This window comes from Zea mays, chromosome 1, assembly GCF_902167145.1.
Source record: "Zea mays cultivar B73 chromosome 1, Zm-B73-REFERENCE-NAM-5.0, whole genome shotgun sequence".
Classification (NCBI taxonomy): Eukaryota; Viridiplantae; Streptophyta; class Magnoliopsida; order Poales; family Poaceae; genus Zea; species Zea mays.
Genome location: NC_050096.1, coordinates 8,515,069 through 8,535,561, shown reverse-complemented (window position 1 = coordinate 8,535,561; position 20,493 = coordinate 8,515,069). Strand labels below are relative to the sequence as shown.

The 20,493-nt window shown below is 51.6% G+C and overlaps 2 protein-coding genes and 1 long non-coding RNA gene across 3 annotated transcripts; 2 read left to right on the top strand and 1 right to left on the bottom strand.

Moving 5' to 3' along the window:
- The first annotated feature begins 459 nt into the window (after positions 1–459).
- Positions 460–3,520, top strand: LOC100281595 (peptide transporter PTR2). Its single transcript, NM_001368327.1, has 3 exons — positions 460–720; positions 893–1,110; positions 1,816–3,520. The coding sequence occupies exons 1-3, from the start codon at positions 549–551 to the stop codon at positions 3,262–3,264; spliced, it is 1,839 nt and encodes a 612-aa protein (NP_001355256.1). The 5' UTR covers positions 460–548; the 3' UTR covers positions 3,265–3,520.
- Positions 3,521–9,740: 6,220 nt separating this feature from the next.
- On the bottom strand, positions 9,741–12,801 carry LOC103644415 (uncharacterized). The gene is made up of 2 exons (XM_020540737.1): positions 12,686–12,801; positions 9,741–12,583 (listed from the first exon to the last, which is right to left on the bottom strand). The coding sequence occupies exons 1-2, from the start codon at positions 12,799–12,801 to the stop codon at positions 10,006–10,008; spliced, it is 2,694 nt and encodes an 897-aa protein (XP_020396326.1). The 3' UTR covers positions 9,741–10,005.
- Positions 12,802–17,212: 4,411 nt separating this feature from the next.
- LOC109943588 (uncharacterized) lies at positions 17,213–17,437 on the top strand. The gene is made up of 2 exons (XR_002266630.1): positions 17,213–17,332; positions 17,406–17,437. It is a non-coding gene; the product is annotated as an uncharacterized lncRNA (long non-coding RNA).
- Positions 17,438–20,493: the final 3,056 nt, after the last annotated feature.

Sequence of the window (20,493 nt, the reverse complement as noted above, 5' to 3'; positions counted from 1 at the left end):
CTCGATCCAGTCAGACGAGCGTGAGCGCACGTGTGGCACTCCGTCCTCTCTCCCATCAACCATGACTTGGTGGGAGAGGGAAGAATCTACATATAAATTAGTCTCACTCCATTTAGCGCTGTGAATCTCGCTAGAATTGGAAGATAGGAGCTCAGCGCCGTGAATCGTAGCGCTGAGCTCGGACATGTCACCGTTAGCTCGGTTTACACACGTCAGCAGGTTCAATACCTCGACGTTATGGGATGTGGCGCCGAGCCGTGTTATCTGGCATCACGGCCTATGACGCCAGGAATACTAACCCTGGGGACTAAATGTGAAATTTGTTTAAAAAGAGGGCTAACATGCAAAAAAATTTCGGTCCGTGAGGCTTGTAGCCTAGTAAACGTGGTGGGGACGCCTGGGACTGGGACCCCTGTGGCCCAGTCTATAATAAATAGGCAGCAGGCCAGTCCCCGCCCCGGCCGGGACCGACGGGCGAGAGAGCGGAAGCGACCCAGCAGCGAAGCGACGACTAGCTCTGCGGCCTCTGCCTGCCCCAAGCGCCGACGATGGGTGCCGGTGCTACTGCCAGGGACGAGGAGGCTGCTACCGGCCGCCACCATGGGAGGAAGCCGCATGGCGCGGCGGCGGAGTACGCGCAGGACGGGTCCGTGGACCTGCGCGGCAACCCCGTGCTCCGCTCCCAGCGCGGCGGCTGGACCGCCTGCTCCTTCATCGTCGGTACGTAGCGCGTGCGGGCGGTGTGCCGGTGTGTGTGTCGACTGTCGACTAGCTACTTCCTGTTTCACTCTTGCTCTTGTCGTTGCCCGCCCCTCCTCGGTAGAGATGGATGAACCGCGCGAATGGACGATACGGCCGGGCGCCTGATGCGGTGTGTGGTGCATGCATGCAGTGTACGAGCTGTTCGAGCGGATGGCCTACTACGGGATCTCGTCCAACCTCATCATCTACCTGACGGACAAGCTCCACCAGGGCACCGTCGAGGCCTCCAACAACGTCACCAACTGGTCCGGCACCGTCTTCCTCACGCCGCTGCTCGGCGCCTACGTCGCCGACGCCTACCTCGGCCGCTACTGGACCTTCGTCGTCGGCTCCGCCATTTACCTGCTGGTACGTAATAACATATGTACGTGAACAACCGCTCAGCTCGCAATGGCGGCTTGGTTGTCTAGCTTGCTCGCCACCCCGTTTTCCGCGCGCGCTAGCTCTGCAAGATTCCTCCCACCAGCAAAAGAATGAGCCAAAAACATCCCATGATTTTTTTTGGTTTGCTTGTCTGTGGTTCCACAGTGATTAGCACTGTCCGTACGTACATGATAGCATGAACAGGGGTATTTCTATGGGTGCTGTTGCGTCGTCCAGCTTTCAGCTACAGTGAGGTTCAGTGAAGCTTTGCTTGGACGCTGGTCCGGGTCACCATCACACACACAAAAAGACAGTACCTCGTGTAGCCTACTCGAGAGCTGAGGGAGATTAGAGATAGCTATCAGCTTAAATGAGTCCAACCTAGATTTTTTTTTTCAGTTGAATCATTGTTAGGCGTATGAGCTAGTAGGACTGTGTGTGTGTGTGTCCAAGCTCAGCTGAGCTTTTCCATACCCCCTGAAACCATCACGACTCATGCCTGTCCTCCCCGGTATCTGACAGCTCCGCTTCACCAAGCAAACCAAACAGCTAGCGTCATTGCGTCAACGACGTTGTCTCGTCTTGCAAGATTTTTCCCCTTCTAAAAATACATTTGGACCTGAACTGTTGTTAAGCTAAAGTGGCGGGCGGAACTGTTTTTAAAAATGTACGACGTAACTACTACTACAGGGGATGGTGCTGCTGGTGCTGTCCGTCTCGGTGCCGGCGCTGAAGCCGCCGCCGTGCGGCGCCGGCGGCGTGTGCCCGCAGGCGTCGGCGCTGCAGCTCGGGGCGTACTTCGGCGGGCTCTACATCGTGGCCCTGGGCAACGGCGGCACCAAGCCCAACATCTCCACCATCGGGGCGGACCAGTTCGACGAGTTCGACCCGCGGGAGCGGACGCACAAGCTGTCCTTCTTCAACTGGTGGATGTTCACCATCTTCCTGGGCATCCTCTTCTCCTCCACCGTCCTCGTGTACCTGCAGGACAACGTGAGCTGGTCCGTGGGCTACGGCATCCCCACGCTGGGCCTCATGGTCTCCATCTCCGTCTTCCTCGCCGGCACCAGGCTGTACCGCCACAGGGTGCCGCAGGGCAGCCCGTTCACGAGCATGGGCAGGGTCCTGGCCGCCGCGCTCTGGAAGTGGAGCGTCCCGGTCCCGGCCGACGCCAAGGAGCTGCACGAGCTGGACGTCGAGGAGTACGCCAGGAAGCGTAGGTTCAGGATGGACTCCACCGACGCCATGGCCTTCCTCAACAAGGCCGCCGCCGTGGCCGTGCCCAGCGGCGGGCCGGCGTCGACGCCGGCGTGGAGCCTCTGCACGGTGACCCAGGTGGAGGAGACGAAGCAGATCCTGAGGCTGGTGCCCCTCCTGGTGGCCATGATCGTGCCCTGCACGCTCATCGCGCAGACCAACACGCTGTTCGTGAAGCAGGGCACGACGATGGACCGGCACATGGGCCCGCGCTTCGAGATCCCGGCGGCGAGCCTGGGCGCGTTCGTGACGCTGACCATGCTGGTGGCTGTGGTGGTGTACGACCGGGTGTTCGTGAGGGCCGTGCGGCGGTACACCAAGGACCCGCGCGGGATCACGATCCTGAGGCGGATGGGCACGGGCATGCTGCTGCAGGTGGCGACCATGGCGGTGGCGTCGGCGATCGAGAGCCGGAGGCTGGCCTACGCGCGGAGCCACGGCCTGGACGCCACGGGGGGCCAGCTGGGGCTCACCATCTTCGCGCTGCTCCCGCAGTTCGTGCTGATGGGCCTGGCCGACGCGTTCCTGGTGGTGGGCAAGATCGAGTTCTTCTACGACCAGGCGCCGGAGAGCATGAAGAGCCTGGGCACCGCCATGTCCCTCACCGCGTACGGCATCGGCAACTTCCTCAGCAGCTTCCTGCTGTCCACGGTCACGCGCGTCACGCGGGACCGCGGCCACGCCTGGGTCACCAACAACCTCAACGCCTCCAACCTCGACTACTACTACGCCTTCCTCACCGCGCTCGGCGCCGTCAACTTCGTCGCCTTCCTCGCGCTCAGCGCCAGGTACAGGTACAAGGCCCAGTCCACCGACAGGATCGACGCTGCCGTCGGCCTGGGGACCGAGAAAGCCAAGCTTCAGGCGGAGCCACTGGGCTGACGTCGACGACGACGACGGGGTGCGTCTGCCTCTGCTGTTAAAAGCGGAGAAGATCAGCCATGAATGCGTATCGTCCAAGGCGACGTGTGTATGTGTAGCATCAACTCACTTGTAAAAAAAAAGCACAGGATTTCCACCCGAAACCAAAAGCAGTGTCTGCAGTATCAACTCCCTTGTAAAAAAAGACAGTCCATGATCTTTCATTTCATTCACACGCAAAAAAGAAGAGTATAGATCGATCCCTGGCTTTCTTAACAACATCCTGAACTGAACTGGTCGATTTGTGACGTGGCGTTGTCGTCATGCATGGATACCTCATGGATCAGTCATCAGTGCAGTTCACAGAAGCTCTACTACCAGTGGTGGTGGTGTTGGAAACACATCAGCGAGCTGAGGACAATCACAGGTTGTGCAAGTATCTCCGATCCAGTCGTAGATCTGCAGAGACTTTTGGTGTGGAGGCAAGTGCCTAGTTGGACTGAAGAAGGAAATACTGACAAGAGTGCATCTATCCACAAGCCCGTCGACGTTGCCACCTAAACGCCCCCGAAAAAATCGACTGATTCTAAACTCCAAGAAAAGTCCGTCATGGCACCCACCCAAGAGGGCCAGGACAGCGAAACGAAACGATGCTATCCCTGTCGCGATCCATGGTTGAAACTGAAAGCTGCAACGAGCTACCAATGCTGAGCTGGTAGAGAGTGAGAGAAACAAAACCCTCATTGTCACTTGTCACTTTGTCAGCGTACTGGAAGCAGCCGTGATGAACGCGGCACTACTGAGGTGTTTGGTTTCAGTAACGAGCTAATTCATCATTTTTTCACTCCTCACTATTTTTATTTGGTTTGTAGAATGTAATGAATTGATCCATCAACACATCATTCCTCATAGTTAGTTAGTACTAATACGAGGAATGAAGTCATTCCACCAAATTTGAGGAATGAACATATGATGCACCACCTCAATTTGAATGTAGTGATTCCTTAAACCAAACATCCTCTACATTTTTTGTATGTTTGGTTTTTGGAGTCACTCTATTTCATGAGTTGGTGCATCATAAGTTCATAACATCAATTTTAGTGGAATCAACTCACTCATATATATACTAATTATTAGCTTATGAGAAATGAGGTGGTGATGAATCAACTCATTCTATACCACAAACCAAATAAAAAAGTAAGAAGTGAGAAGAAGATGGATCACTTTATTCTTCAAACCAAACATACTATTTCAGTATCACTGTATCGATCAGCACGGTTAGATTCCTTGGAACACGGAAGCGTGTTAATCATGCCGTCGAGGCGTCGACAGTCAACAGTGTGTGTGTGCGCGCGCGCGTGACCGGGAAGCGAGCTGACTGACTTGGACTCTGGGAGTGAGATGGCTGACGAATTTTACCTACGGTACAGAGCAGAGCACAAGCCTGTGGTTTTGGGCCTTGCTTGGTGCATTCATTCAGTTCATCCATTCACACTACTGAATCAGTGGGTTTTCTTTATCTGAATAAGCACTACCGTGCTGGCTACTGACCACTTAGGACTTCTACTCCTTTGATTGATCAATCAACTGCTCTGTAATTAGTGCAAACGGCATAAGAGAAGAGCAATTAGCCTTAGTATACTAGAGTATCGCGTGTCAATAGCTCAGTGAAAAGGGATAAGAATCGCTTGTCTTTACTTCAATAGCGGAGCTACTGGTACTCTGTTAGTCCCTGTGGGCCATGGACATTATTGAATACTATTATCTTGTTTTTAACCTCTAACCACTAGAACTTAGAGATCTTGATAATTTACCTTCAGGATTAGGGCTAAAGGTGATGGCATGTGCCTACTTGGAAAACAAACACGACGAGCTTGTCAGTGGCCGCGCGGTGTAGTCGTGGTGGTGGTGCAGCAATGTCGAAGGTGGAGAGAAACACCCACACATGGAGTGTCCAGCAGGCAGCGGTAGGCACAAGGTCTTTAATATTCAAAACAACATCAATTTAGTGATGAACAAAATGATTCTAACACTAATAAAATAAAGAACAACATGTTTCATTCTAGTGCTATGATTGAAGGAATACAAGAATGAACGGCAGTGGAACTACAATCATTATCACAGTGGAGTGGGGTTGTCGGCAACTCAAAAGTAGGGGAAACAAACCGGCGAGACGATGACGTCGACGTGGAGGAAACATACGAACAACGAGCAGGTGCGGGGACGCTTCCCAGAAACCTCATACGGCTCGGCGACTTCGCTTGGGATCTTCGGCAAGTCCGCGAGCTTCCAAGCGAAGACATCGCGATTAGCTTGGAGGAAGTCGACGAGCGCGTGTTCCTATTTGTTGGAGAGCCCTGCCCTGTTACGAACGTGGTTGGATGCGTCGGCGTTGTCAATTGGGACCTCCTTTGTGTCTTTGGCGGACTTGAAAGCGCCGGAGCCGCCTTTGGGAGCATCCAGGGCACCCTGGGGGCAGCCTTCTAGAGCTCGGCCAATTCCCTGGTCGCGGCTAGCGATGAGGCGAGCTCACATCAGGCTTCCTCACAGGTATAGGCAGTCTTGAAGGAGGCGGATGTTGCGATGATCCCACCGTCCCACGTGGGCCAGACATCTTTAGCTTGAGGTAGGTGTAGTTGGGGACGACCATGAATTTGGCGTAGCATGGTCTCTCGATGACGGCGTTGTAGGACCATGGGAAGTCCACCACCTCGAACTGTAACCACTCGGTGCGGAAGTTGGAGGCATCACTGAATGTGATAGACAGCGTGATCCGCCCGAGGGGGTAGGCTTGGTGGCCCGGGATGATGTTGTGAAATGGCGTCGGACTGGAACGCAGCGCAGAGCGTGCGATCCCCATGTTGTTGAATGTCTCAACGTACATGATGTTGAGACCACTTCTCCATCTATGAGCACCTTGGAGGGACGCTTTGAGCCCACAATCTACTCGATGACGACGGGTAGGTCCCGGGGTGTGGGACCTCTATGGATGGTCGCAGCGATCGATGGCGATGGATAATTCTAACCATCGAAGGTACTTCGGGGACAACGGAGTCCGATGCGTGCACATACTCGTCTAGAAGGGTGAACATTAATTTCAACAATCTGTAAATCATTTGGTACATAGAAGTTTCACACAATTTGACAAGGCTTTTAATCGAATCAACAAGTGATCGTAATGTATTTGGTCTAGATGGTTGTATACTTGAGGTGAAGCACCAATTTGGTCATGCACACAACATCTGTTTGGTGACATTTTTAGACTAAAATTCATTGATTTTATTATTAACGATAAATTTGATGCTTCAAAAACGCAACAATTTTCTATTTAGTTAGAGAAATTAATTTTGATCAAAAAAATTCCATATTTAATATTATATATTTATATGTATATATATATATATATATATACGGCACGGGAGGGTTAGGCTATCTGCACTCATACTACTTTAAATCCATACTCTAAAAGTAATATTTTATCCTCATCAGCAAGATTATCTGCTCTATACCACAATCCACCGCGGTCATGTTTACTCTATATCCCAACCCTATACCAACTATCACATATTATATTATTTCTTTTCGCTTCACTCGCTTCCTCCTCCCTTTTCACCACCTCCGTCTATTAATAGCAGGAGAGCGTGTATGCTATAAGTGGAGTTGCTCGTGCCCTCTCTATGATCACAGTAGTGTGTGAGGCACCCCACTGCGACGTTTTGTTTACTACATGTTGACAGTGTCCGCTTTACAGCCGCTTAATGCGGACAAGCCTTGGGGGGCCAAGGCCCATGTCCGCCTCCTTGGCTCCGGGCCTGAAGTGGCCCACATCTTATAATATCACATATGCTAGCATTCAATCTGTACTAACTATTAAGACTGGACTGTAGACTACCCCACCCAAACTGCCCGCTGCGACCCCCGCCAACCGCGACCTGTACGCCGCGACCCTCGCTCGCCGCCAACCGCCCGCTAGCTCGGGGCTGGAGGTTGTGGCCCAGGGAGCTGCCCTCCCCACCGGACGCGCCGCCCCGTGGCCCAACGTGCGTCCCGGGCGCGGGAGAACGCCAATGCCGCCCTGCTCAACCTCGTCGGCGCCCAGGTCTTCTTCCTCCCAGACGACCGCGTCTCCTTCCGTCAACCGTCAGTGCCTCTGCAGCCGCGGGCGCCGGGCGCGGCCCCCTAGCTCGCCCCCACGCCGACGCGGGCGCAACCTTCAGCCCCCTTTTCATCTCCTACCTCGCGCTCCCTAGATCCAACGCATCGCCACCGTCCAGGGGCCGCCACGACGCCCGGATCCCCCGTCGGCGCGGCCGCCCCACCCCTCCGGTGACCACGCCGTCGACCTCGGATCTGGCATGGCGCCCCTCCTCTCCTCTCCTTGGCGACGCCGTTACCCCCCCCCCCCACCACCACCACGGCACCGAACGCCTTGGCGACCTGCTCGACCACGGCTGGGCGCGGCCCGACCGGCAGTTCACGGCAGCCGGATTCGACGATGCCGTCCTCCTGTGGGAGAGAGACGACGAGCCGACGGTGGCGGTGAGGGCGAGGAGGATGGGGCCAAGAGGAGGACAAACCGGATTGCCGGACTCGATGCCGCTTCCCCCTGCGCACATCGCGCCTGCTCTCCCGAGCCTGCCCCCCCCCCCCCCGACGCACCGACGACGGGCACCAGCTACAGAGCGTGCTGACGGAGATCAGGCTCGACACGCGCACGGGCGCGTCGACGCGGCGCGTCGTGCTGCCGGCGTCAGCGCAGGTGAACCTGGAGGTGGGGATGGTGAACCGGAACATGCTGGGGCCGCGGACGCGGTACGCGTACCTGGCCGTGGCGGAGCCGTGGCCCAAGGTGTCCGGGTTTGCGAAAGTGGATGCCGGCACCAGGGAGGTGGTGGTGGTCGGGTCCTGCATGACTCCCGCCGACTCCATCTTCAACGACGCCGACGACGGGCACCAGCTGCAGAGCGTGCTGACGGAGATCTGGCGTGACGAGCCGACGGCGGCGGTGAGGGCGAGGAGGATGGGGCCAAGAGGAGGACAGACCGGATTGCCGGACTCGACTCCGCTTCCCCCTGCGCACATCGCGCCTGCTCTCCCGAGCCTGTCCCCCGACGCACCGACTCCATCTTCAACGACGCCGACGACGGGCACCAGCTGCAGAGCGTGCTGACGGAGATCAGGCTCGACACGCGCACGGGCGCGTCGACGCGGTGCGCCGTGCTGCCGGCGTCAGCGCAGGTGAACCTGGAGGTGGGGATGGTGAACCGGAACATGCTGGGGCGGCGGACGCGGTACGCGTACCTGGCCGTGGCGGAGCCGTGGCCCAAGGTGTCCGGGTTTGCGAAAGTGGATGCCGGCACCGGGGAGGTGGTGGTGGTCGAGTCCTGCATGACTCCCGCCGACTCCATCTTCAACGACGCCGACGACGGGTACCAGCTGCAGAGCGTGCTGACGGAGATCAGGCGTGACGAGCCGACGGCGGCGGTGAGGGCGAGGAGGATGGGGCCAAGAGGAGGACAGACCGGATTGCCGGACTCGACGCCGCTTCCCCCTGCGCACATCGCGCCTGCTCTCCCGAGCCTGCCCCCCGACGCATCGACTCCATCTTCAACGACGCCGACGACGGGCACCAGCTGCAAAGCGTGCTGATGGAGATCAGGCTCGACACGCGCACGGGCGCGTCGACGCGGCGCGCCGTGCTGCCGGCGTCAGCGCAGGTGAACCTGGAGGTGGGGATGGTGAACCGGAACATGCTGGGGCGGCGGACGCGGTACGCGTACCTGGCCGTGGCGGAGCCGTGGCCCAAGGTGTCCGGGTTTGTGAAAGTGGATGCCGGCACCGGGGAGGTGGTGGTGGTCGAGTCCTGCATGACTCCCGCCGATTCCATCTTCAACGACGCCGACGACGGGCACCAGCTGCAGAGCGTGCTGACGGAGATCAGGCTCGACACGCGCACGGGCGCGTCGACGCGGCGCGTCGTGCTGCCGGCGTCAGCACAGGTGAACCTGGAGGTGGGGATGGTGAACCGGAACATGCTGGGGCGGCGGACGCGGTACGCGTACCTAGCCGTGGCCCAAGGTGTCCGGGTTCGCGGAAGTGGACCTAGGCACCACGACGCTGGCGCGGCAAAGCGAGCATGTGGCGTGGAGCCGCAGCCATGCGCCCACGCAGTCGGCGTGGAACCGGTGCCCGCAGCGCGGGAGGAGGCGCACCGAGTCGCCGTCGCGGAGCTCCAGGATGCACACCGCGCACTCCGGGGCCTTCGCCGCCGGCGCTACTGGAGTACACGGGCAGCGCCGACGCCACGTCGTCGTCCACCGGCTGCGGGTCGTGGTCCTTGCTGCTCCACCTAAAAACGAAGCAAGAAACTGAATTTGACACAGCCACTTGTTAGCGACGTGGAAGGAGAAGGCAGAGAATGGCGTGAGGAAGGGGAAAGAGTTAGAGAAGTTGGGAAGACGGTGGGAGCACGAAGGCTTTTCTGGTATTCTATTTCTTTGATAACCAGTTCATACAGAATACAGACTCAAATACCCTTCACCCTACGACCCAACACATGGCCCACTCGTTTACATAACCCCTTGGCTCGGATATGCGAGCTGCTCCTTGCTGGGACATCGCCGCTCTTCCGCGACGGCTGCCTCGTCTAGCGTCTCCCCTAGACTGCTGCTGACATTCCCCACCGCTTGAAATGTGGCTTGCCCCCAAGCCACTGATGGTAAGAAATTTTAGTTGTCATGCCGGGAGCATCGGTGATAGCCACTAGCCAGCAGTTGCAGATTTTGAGCTACTAGTGTAGTCCTCCACATATGTTGGTACTTCGTTGGTTGGGGCAGTGCACGCAGCAATGACTCCTGGATCTTTCCTCAAGGAGATGGCAAGTGTCACGTTGGGTTTCTGATGCCTGTTGCCATCAAATGGGTCCTTCTGGAGCAGCAAAACATCCTCTCGAGGTGACTCATCTTTGTCCTTGAGAAAATTCATCACTTGGACCGCATACATCAATGCAATCAATGGATCTGTCATCTGATTAACAGCCCAGACAAGTAAACTTGCGTCAGCCGGTGGGAGGCATTTCACTACCCGAGTACAGCCCTCTTCAGATTTGTATTGCATCATCTGTTCATAAAGGCATCTTTGCATCATCAAGAGGATTGTCGAGACACTGTTTCCTTGGGAATCATAGGCACACTGCGTTGATTCTGTTGCAATACCAAAGACACTTGGAGATGATTCTGGTCTGTTCACAGGAAAGATGTAGATATCAGTATCAAATGGTTGCCAAGGTGTAAGCCTGACGGACAAGCCATCTCCTAGTATCACAACATCCCAACTACGTCCAAATGACAGCAAGAATCTGCGACAGATCAACATCATGCAGGCCATCAAATTCTGATAAAAATACACGGTATACTGATTTGGACTGAGCCCTATTGCAAAAATATCCGAGGTGATTGTTGACAATATCCCCAGCACCTCACACTCTTGTTCCAACCCAGCCTGCACTGTTCTCTCCCCTTCAAGTGCCTCATCAGAATGCTCCCTAGAACATATCGGCAGTGAATCTAACTCCTGAGTTATCTCAACTTGTTGAACCTGCTTCTTCTCAATCTGAGTGATAGTGACATGCTCAGAAGCTTCCACGGACATAGAGTTCATTTTATGCTTTGACTCAACCTGAGAGAAATGCTCCACCTCAATACTTCTGGTTGTCCTCTCAACAGTTTCACGGTCACTAGTATCTGGTGGCATAGCACACAATTCCTGTTGTGGAGTACTTTGTTCAGCTTGCCCACCCTCAGATATCTCATCTTCAAATGATATTCTCTGATCCTTATCTTTCAATCCACTATCATACTCAGGAGACTGATGAGCAGCAAAGGTCTCCATGGTTTTGCTTGTATTTATTCCATTATTAGGCGTAGCTTCCATACACGCTGGCACAAAGACTACTGCTGCGATCTGTTCATCAATCAGCTGATCAACCACATTATCAACCTTGTCATCATCAGATGTGATGTCAATTATCTCCTCATTGGTACCAATTGTGGTGAAAAACGGCCATGGAATTGGACATAAATCAGCACTGCCACACCCAAACTCAACCTGCATATGAGGTGGTGGCCATGGTTGCATGATGAGCATGAACTCAACACCTTCAGCCTTGACCAACCTCTCCTTATTCTCCAGGACTCTGAACACGCAGTAGAGACAATCAAATATGTTCTCGAGCATCTCCTGCACAGAGTCGCCCCACGGCGTGGAGAGCGTGCCGAGGCGCTGCATGTGCACCGCGCGCCACTGCAGCGGGCTGCACGGCAGCAGCTGCAGCGTAAAGAGACCGCACAGATTGTGCACCACAAGGATCGCAGGCCTTCTACCGTTGGTTGTGCACGCCGACTCCACCCGCAGCCTGAGGTGCTGCAGGTACGCGTTGCCCCCCTGCGATGGTGGCCCCGGACCCGCCAGTCCATACCGGGATTCATACAACACACCGAACAGGTCATGGCCTTCCTCGTAGACGGCCTTCTCCAGCATGCCCGCTAGAATGTTCCTGTACCGCATGGGTAGCATGAGATCAGGCTCGAGGTAGCTGAGGGTGGAGGTGGAGCCGAAGTTGGACACCATGATCTCGACACCGGGCGCATTGTAGTAGTCGTCAGCTTTGGCATCAGCGTCGTAGGAAAGCGGCATCTGCTCAGCGCGGCCCCTGGTGCGCGGTGCGACCAACACGGAGGGTTCGAACCAGAGGTGGAACCCGCCATCGTGGCGACGCACGAGTGGACACACCGGGCTGGACGGATGTCCTTGAAGCCCTTGTCGAGGAAAGGTTCTGCAGTTGAGGACTCTCATCGAACACCTGGTGGGCGTGTCGACGGGTACTTGCTCCTCTTTGGCTTGCTCGGTGTAGAAGAGCAGCGGGATGAAGCTGTAGAGGTCGTGCTCGACGTAGCTGTCGTAGACGGCGAGAGGACGATGCGCGAACTCCGTCACGCCGACGAGCCCGTCATGGACCTTCTCGCGCGGGTTGGAGAGCACGACGGTCGCAAGGACCCTGTCGACCTCACTGTGGGACAGCTCAGAGTCGTCGCTGCCATGGACGGCGCTGACGGGGTCGACGATCAGGTGCTGTAGCGGTCGGCGCTGCAGCCGCGTGCTGCGACCGAGATGCTGGCGCCGTCCTGGGATGCTGGCGTTGTGCTGCTGCGAGCAGTCCCAGGTGGTGTCGAGGAGGAAGAGATGGTCGTGGCACGAGACGTCGACAGACTCGGTGATGGAGTTGCCGAGCTCCTCGTCGAAAGTAGGCTCTCCATCGAAGCCTGTGGGAGCTGCTGAAGAGCTGAACACATCGTCAGGGTACACCGAGGTCGCTGAAGAGCTGAACACGTCGTCGTCGTACACCGGCGCGGCGACGGAGGAGGTGGCGGAGTTGGAAGATCACAGCCCTGAGACCGCGTCCTCCATCCTGTGCTCGCCACCACGGCCAGCCAACGCATCGGTCAAGCGGAGCTCCATGTGCGCCATCGCGTCCAGAATCTGCTGTATTGCCGCCTCCATGCGTGCAATATTCCAGGATGCGAGTAGTCTGATACCAAATGTTAGCGACGTGGAAGGAGAAGGCAGAGAATGGCGTGAGGAAGGGGAAAGAGTTAGAGAAGTTGGGAAGACGGTGGGAGCACGAAGGCTTTTCTGGTAGGGATCGTATCCAGTCCACAAGGGCCACGCCGTGCACAAATGCACAAAACGAAATCTGGCCGTCCATTTTCCATCCAACGACATGACGGCGCGGGGGGTTTTTCACAAAACAGACTCGGCAAGCTACGGAGGCTGCGGGAGGGTTCATCTGCAAATTTACGACGGCCGTTGGATGGGAGACGGACGACCAGGTTTCGTTTTGTGCATTTGTGCACGGCGTGGCCCTTGTGCACTGGATACGATCCCTTTCTGGTATTCTATTTCTTTGATAACCAGTTCATACAGAATACAGACTCAAATACCCTTCACCCTACGACCCAACACATGGCCCACTCGTTTACATAACCCCTTGGCTCGGATATGCGAGCTGCTCCTTCACTACACGACGGTTCACTTACAGCGACCTACGGTTGGTTGCTAAAACGGCCTTCAGCGACCTACGGTTGGTCGCTAAAAACTTTTAGCGACCCATAAGGATGGTCGCTGTAAGTGCCGTCGCTAAAGGCTTTAGCGACCGACATCTTTTTAGCGACCGATCGTCCGTTGCTAATATTGTATATCTAGCGACCAACCGTGGGTTGCTGTACTATAGATTTAGCAACCAACCGTAAGTCGCCATACTATACTTTTAGCAACCAACAGAAAGTCACCCTTTTTACTGTTATTATTAATAATAATATACATTTAATTAAGCACCACAAATCACAGATTTTTATACACAAATCATAAAGACATACACAGTTAATCAGTATACCACAGTCATAGATTCATCACATAAACACAAAAGCACCACAATTATATATTCACAAAAGCATCACAATTATAATATCATTCACAACTAGATCACTAATGTTTCATATCACTCCAACTATTATTCAAAAGCCCACAACTATATCACTCTAGCTGCTCCAGAGCTGATTAGTCACAAAAGCACCAAAGCTACACTAATGCTTCAAGCAGTTCAAAAGCCTTCAGACAACCACTCCAGCTTCTTGTATCCTCCTGTTTTAAGGTACAAGCTTTCTTTGTCCAGAACACCCTAGAAAAAAGTACATCAAATTAGTATATTGTTGCTGCATTTGCAAATAAAAATACAGTTTTGATGCCTTATCTACCTCCACTAGATGGTGTTGCAGCCTTATGCACCAACTTCAGCTGGTGCAATCAAGGTTAATCATCATTAAGTTGCTGGCTCATATAAATCTAAACATAAACAAGATAAGATATAAACAGAAATATACATATGAACTAATAACTCACTAGAAGAAACTTGAATGACTTCTTCATGACAACAAGCTAGCGTACTTCCAAGGCACCCTGAGCGCTGAACACTTGGACCACAAAACAAGAGTCTCATATTAATTATAGAATGAACTATGAGCAAAGTAAATTTCTAACAGCTATAGAAAAATGAAAGATAAACTGGGCCAATATCCATCTAATAAGCCAATCAATATCACTCCGATCACTTAGATATGATGAGTGCATGCTTTATATCTTGCACAATACTTTTAGACGGTCTCTCTCTGTATTAGCAAATGAACAAGTTTAGCATCAGATAAGCTCATATAAACAGACCTAGTCAAGTTTTTTAAGGAAGAGATGACAGTTGTCATAACTCTTGTTAGTACTGTACCTACCACAGATTATTAAATTCTGACAGAAAATTGACAACAGTTTTATTTGGAATACCCAGCTTCAAATGCATCAGATTAATCAATTTGAATGGTATACCAAAAAACACAATTAAGCACATCTGAAACTTTTCAGTCAACTTAGAGAGCTAACAATCTTCAGAAGGTTTTCACATTGAAAAAGAGGCAGCAGACCTTTGTTTTGCCATATGGATTGTTTGGAGTAAGAGGAAAATTTTCTGTGCAGGGTGAGTTTTTGGGTGATCCATAAACTGCAGCTGGTGATGAGAACACTAACTAAAACATTTTAAAACAAAAGGAGATACAACATGTCAGTGCCAGAGTCTCGTATGACAAATCGATTTACCAATCAAAAGCATTACTAATCAAACATATCTGGAGATGTAGCTGCCGCCGTGTGGTCCTGCTGCTCGAAGGAGTACATCGGCGTGGACAGGACTCACTGAGGTTTGCCTTATTGCTTTCCGCAGGTCGTGTCAAGAGAAGAGACTCGGGACGGCACGGAATGGCACGCAGCTAGGCGATCGATCGCTCACCACGGCAGTTTGATGTGCGCGCGCGTATATATACAAACGAGCTTGGCCGTGGCCTGTGGTAACTGGAATCGTGTCGTGTCATGCATTATACGGTGCCAGTGACAGTGATGCCAGCGTCACGCTTAAGCTAGCTAGCTCGCTCAGCAGATGGGTCGTCTCGTCTCACCGATACTAGCAACAACAAATTAAGACATTTTTAATTACTAGTTACTTAAGACGACGACGACTAAGGATTCAGGAGTGAGGCCTGAGCATGGAGCTTGATTTAGCATTCGATCGCAGCCGGTACGGTGTCAGTGGTGGTTTTGACTTGGCTTGTGCAGTGATCGACACACCTTTAACCTTATCTGGTAGCTAGTAGATGTGTGGTTTTGTGGCATATTTTTGTTTCTTTCCGGCCTTACCGATAAGAGCGCGCAGGAACACTGTTACCTTTAATTATGTACACTAGTGAATGAAGCAGCAGCATATACTCCAATTAAAAACTAACACACTATGCTGGAGCACCAGGAATAGCTCTTGCTGAACCCGGGCTAAGAACACGACCCGGACGACCGGACATCTCCCCCATTGCGGGGCGGGGCGAAGCAAAGCAGCAGACGAGAGTTTGGAAAGCGGGAGGAACAAGTTACCGGGGACCCGATGGGGAAAAATCCCCGCCAACAGCAAATAAATATATGGTCAGTGAAGAAATCAACTGCACGTACTGCAGATCTGTGCTACACTGCTACTCTGGAATCACTAAATCAGCAGGAACAAGTTACCGGGATGAAGCCGATCTGTTGTTGCTGGAGGAAGCCGAAGCCGAGCAGCTGAGCAGCACTGCAGCAGCCAGCAGGTGGCCGTGGGCGCGTGGCCGGCTGGCTGCATCGTCCGCGTCACCGCCTGGAAGCAGGCAGCAGCAGGGAGCACCGGCACCGAAGCAGGCAGCGCAGCAGCACACTGCAGCCTGCGGGCGAGCGACCGTCGGCACCATGGCAGGAAACGGAAATGGGGAGCACGAGCACTGCAGGGAGCGGAAACGGGGAGCAGCCGAGCAGGGCTGCACGACGTGGAGGGAGGTACGGAGCCGAGCGCCCAAGCGCGCTGCGTCTGCGTGCCTGCGGCTGCGGGCGGCGGCGGAAGCGGAAAACGGGGCGCAGAGTCGCACGGAAGCAGGAAGCTAGGTTTATCGACTTAGCGGTGTTCGGGCCGGGCTGAAGGGATCAGGATATTCCACGCAGTATACGCCGAGAGCCCGATACACTGAATTATGGACCCACCTGTCATATCGGGTCCCCGACGGGTAGCGGGTATGGGCAGCCATAATCCGTACCCGGCCCCGCCATCCCCGATGGGGATTGGTTTTTACCCATTTCTTTCCCCGCGGGGAGTAATTTCTCCCCATCCCCGTCCCCTAATGGATGAATTCCCCGCTAGGGATCGGGGAATGGGGCCCCATTACCATCCCTATTTATGTGGGATTTGAAACGACTTTCAACTCGAATCTAATATCGTATAAGCACAAAGAACACAATTGCATACTATAGTCATGTCCATACATAAACAAACCATGAAATAAACATACAAGCAATATTAAAAAGAAATAAATCACCACACAATTTAGCGATCAATGTTTACTTGTTTTAATTAATTTTTAGTCACTAACATCTACAGGTACGTTCAGGCTATAAGATTTGATAGTGATCCTTGCTCTATAGCGACCCACCGCTAGTCCCCGACGATATCTATAGCGACCAACCAGAAGTTGTTAAATTTCTAGACTTTTAGCGACCAACCGACCGTTGCTACAAAAGGATTTAGCGACTGACCGTCGATCCCTAACCTTTAGCAACCAACAGTTGGTATCTAATAAGGGTCGCTAAAGATCAACTGTCGTGTAGTGCTTGCTGGGACATCGCCGCTCTTCCGCGATGGCTGCCTCGTCTAGCGTCTCCCCTAGACTGCTGCTGACACCACTGCCGTGGTAGTGTGGCACCATGGGGTAGTAGAGGGAGGCACTAAGCATTGAGGATGATGGTCATGGGAATAGGAGTTGAGAAAACGCTAATGGAGGTCATTCTGTGCATTCGTGAGGATATGGACATCATAGATCTTGAGGATGAGACAATAGATACAAAGATATTGAACTCGATGGCTGTTACAAATGACCATTTCAAGACTGCGCTTGGAACAAGCAACCCATCTGCTCTCCGTGAAACTGTGAGTACCTGCCAATAATTATCTGTGTTAGCTGCTCTTGTTCTGGGTTGCTTAGTTTGATTTCTGGATCCAGGTTGTTGAAGTCCCAAATGTCTCTTGGGAGGATATTGGTGGGCTAGAGAATGTCAAGGGAGAGCTCCAGGAGGTAATTAGATGCTCCTCATGTAGCTGCTCTAATGTTTCAGATGTATGGGTAATGGCAAAACTAAAGTAATTGTAGAATTGGCAATTTAATAAATTTTGGAGTAATTGCAAAACTAAAGTGTCTTTTGTAGGTGAGGCGCTTCACGGATTGAATCGCAATCCTGTGCGGTCTTTTCTACTCCAAGTAAGGCTAGCTATAACCTCGTGCTCTTGGTTTTGCCCAGGATGTATCAATACTGGTTTTTTTTGTTGTGATGTCGCCATTGATTATGATCTTGGATTGAGAGGAACTGCAAGGTTTGCTTAGTAGGGCTAGGAATCATAACTGTGAATGTGTGAAATATGCAATGATAGCGAGAACGAGCAGTTCCAAATTGCAGTCTGATGAAGCATTTGTTACTTGCCTTTAGATTGTTGATAAGCATGTTGGATAGGAGGTAAATTACGTGTGGGTTGGAATGTTCCAAGTTTCTAGGCAAAATCATTGACTCTTTAGTTTGGAAATTGTGGGGTTTTCTCTATTTGTTTTTACTGTCAAAGTACTTCCCATGTAGCGTCCATGTACTGTAAATTTTGATGTAATTTTTTGGTTGCTAATCTGGATGGGTTTAGCATAAGACTGATATTTTGTTCCATAAAGCAGAGTACCTCCAAATCATAGAAGACCAGTTCATACAGAAGAAACATATAGAAGCCTACCAAGTTGTCAAATTGCCGATGTCGCTTGTTCTTCTCACATCAACCCTCCTATACCCGTCCACCATGGAGGGTCAGCAGTGAGGCATGTTCCCCTATCTCAGAACAATGATGGTGAGGTAAGATAAGATAGTTTAAGATTTTCAGTTATCCTCTCAACAACTAAAGTTGGGCATGTCACCTGTGTAGTGTTCTACTGATCTTGGTCTGTATTAATCGCAGATGCTCTGGCAGTAGGTAGTTCACTCTTGACTCCTCCAACATTTTAAATCGTATAAATTAGGGTTTTTTCAGAAGATCACAAGGGTGGGAATAAGTTCCTCCAATCCTACAGTTGAACCTTTGCCTTCAAATTCTCTGGGGAATGCTATTGTTGATGGTATGTCACAAGGAAGTGCTGAAATGAACTGTTCAGATGATGATGTTAATACCGTTTCACGAATTCCAACTACAAATAAGCCTCATGATGAGTCAATGGGGAATGTCGCAATCAGCAAGGATGATATCAATACTAATAATAACTTAAGCATAGAGCTAAAGAAAGAACACGACAGTGATCTGCATCAAGATTGTTCATCTATGACAAATAAGGTTACTATTGATGCTATTGATGGTGACAAGTGTATTAAAACTAAAGTTGGTGTTTTCAGCCATGCAGGTCAGCAGGGGCTCCGGAATGAGGTTTCTGCTAGCGAAAACTCTAAAGACAAACGATCTTTGAATTCTGAGAAGAATACTCCAGTAAATAATACTGACAATAGCATGCAAGATGCTAAGACTGCTGCAGGCTCCAGTACCACAGATCTCCAGAAGTCATCAGCTTTGCCAAAATCTGCTTCTCCTATAATGCAACCTACTAAGCAACCTCATAAGACTTTAGATAGCTGTCTTGGGAAGACTAGAAGCCCAGATATAAAGTCAGAGATGTCTCAAAATGGTATGCAAGCTGGGAGTAGTGAGAACCAGTATTAACCGGATTTGCTCAAAATCGTCCATATATATGCAGATATCATTCATTCAGTCCTCCAGCGAATAATGGATCCATCCATCCACTCCGCTGCCAAAACTTACTCCTATTCGATTGATCCGGATCGGTTGGGAGATGGCACCGGCCGACAGGCGGTTGCAGTTGCAGCTGCATGCGTATGTACCTGCTCATCGGCCAAACCAAACCGACCAATGAATCCCATCCATCACTCCCGCGTCGTCACGACCACAAACGACCATGGCGATGACTGTGAATGGAGAAGATTGGAACCCGGGGCCGGTAATTGACTTGCTTTTTCCGGTCGCGCACGTGCGGTGACATGCATGCGCGCGACCGTGTTCAGGTCGATGGATCGCTGGTCAGCACTCAGCAGTCAACCACACCACCAAGACCAAAGTGAGGCACCACACCACACCGTTTGTTTCGTTCCAAAAGCCAAATTGGTAGCAACAAGAGTGTTCTTCCAGTAGGCAGCAGCAGAGCTTAAAATGCCCACCATTGCCAATTGGTTTAAAAAGTCATCTGCCAGCAGCAGACGCTTTGCTTCTTGCATTATTTGGAGTGAGCCGCCTCAATTAATTATAATTTTCAATAAGCGCAAAGTAAGAGTCAGCACCCCCACCAGCACCAGCTAGCACCACCAGAGCACGAGGAAAGCACAATGCAGCCAGCGCAAGCCCACTAGCATTTTGGCTGCCTAAACAAAACAACGGTAGGAACAATAATACAATTGTTTGTTCGACGACACATTTTCCTTTGCACTATACCACGCACTACCAGCAGCAGCAGTTGAATATAATATTTAGGGCTAGAATGTACTATCTCTGTTCACAGATATATGACATCATTGATTTTTTTTCAAAAACTTTAATCACTCGTCTTATTTAAAATATTTATTCAAAAATTAAAAAATTTAAGTAAAACACAGACTATCTTAAGCGATAAAACAAATCACAACAAAATAAATGATAACTTATTATTTTCTAATAAGACGAGTGGTCAAAGTTTTTTTTTAAAAAATGTTAACGGTGTCATATATTTATGAAAAGAGAAAGTAATATTTAGAAAGAAATGAACCGATTTTTTTCTCAATTCTGAAGGGAATTTTAGTTCCTAAATTAACTAGCCCTTTAGGGAGTGTTTGGTTTCCACCTCCTCCTAAACTTTAGTCAGTCACTTTTAGTTTCGAAACTTCCGAACAATAGCGCCTAAAATGAGTGTAGTGTATAATCAACTCTAAAATTATGACATTTTTGAAACATCATAGTTCTATGGCAATGAAATCCAACCGATTTCATCAATGCTATAAGTACTTGATTGTGATATATGGAAA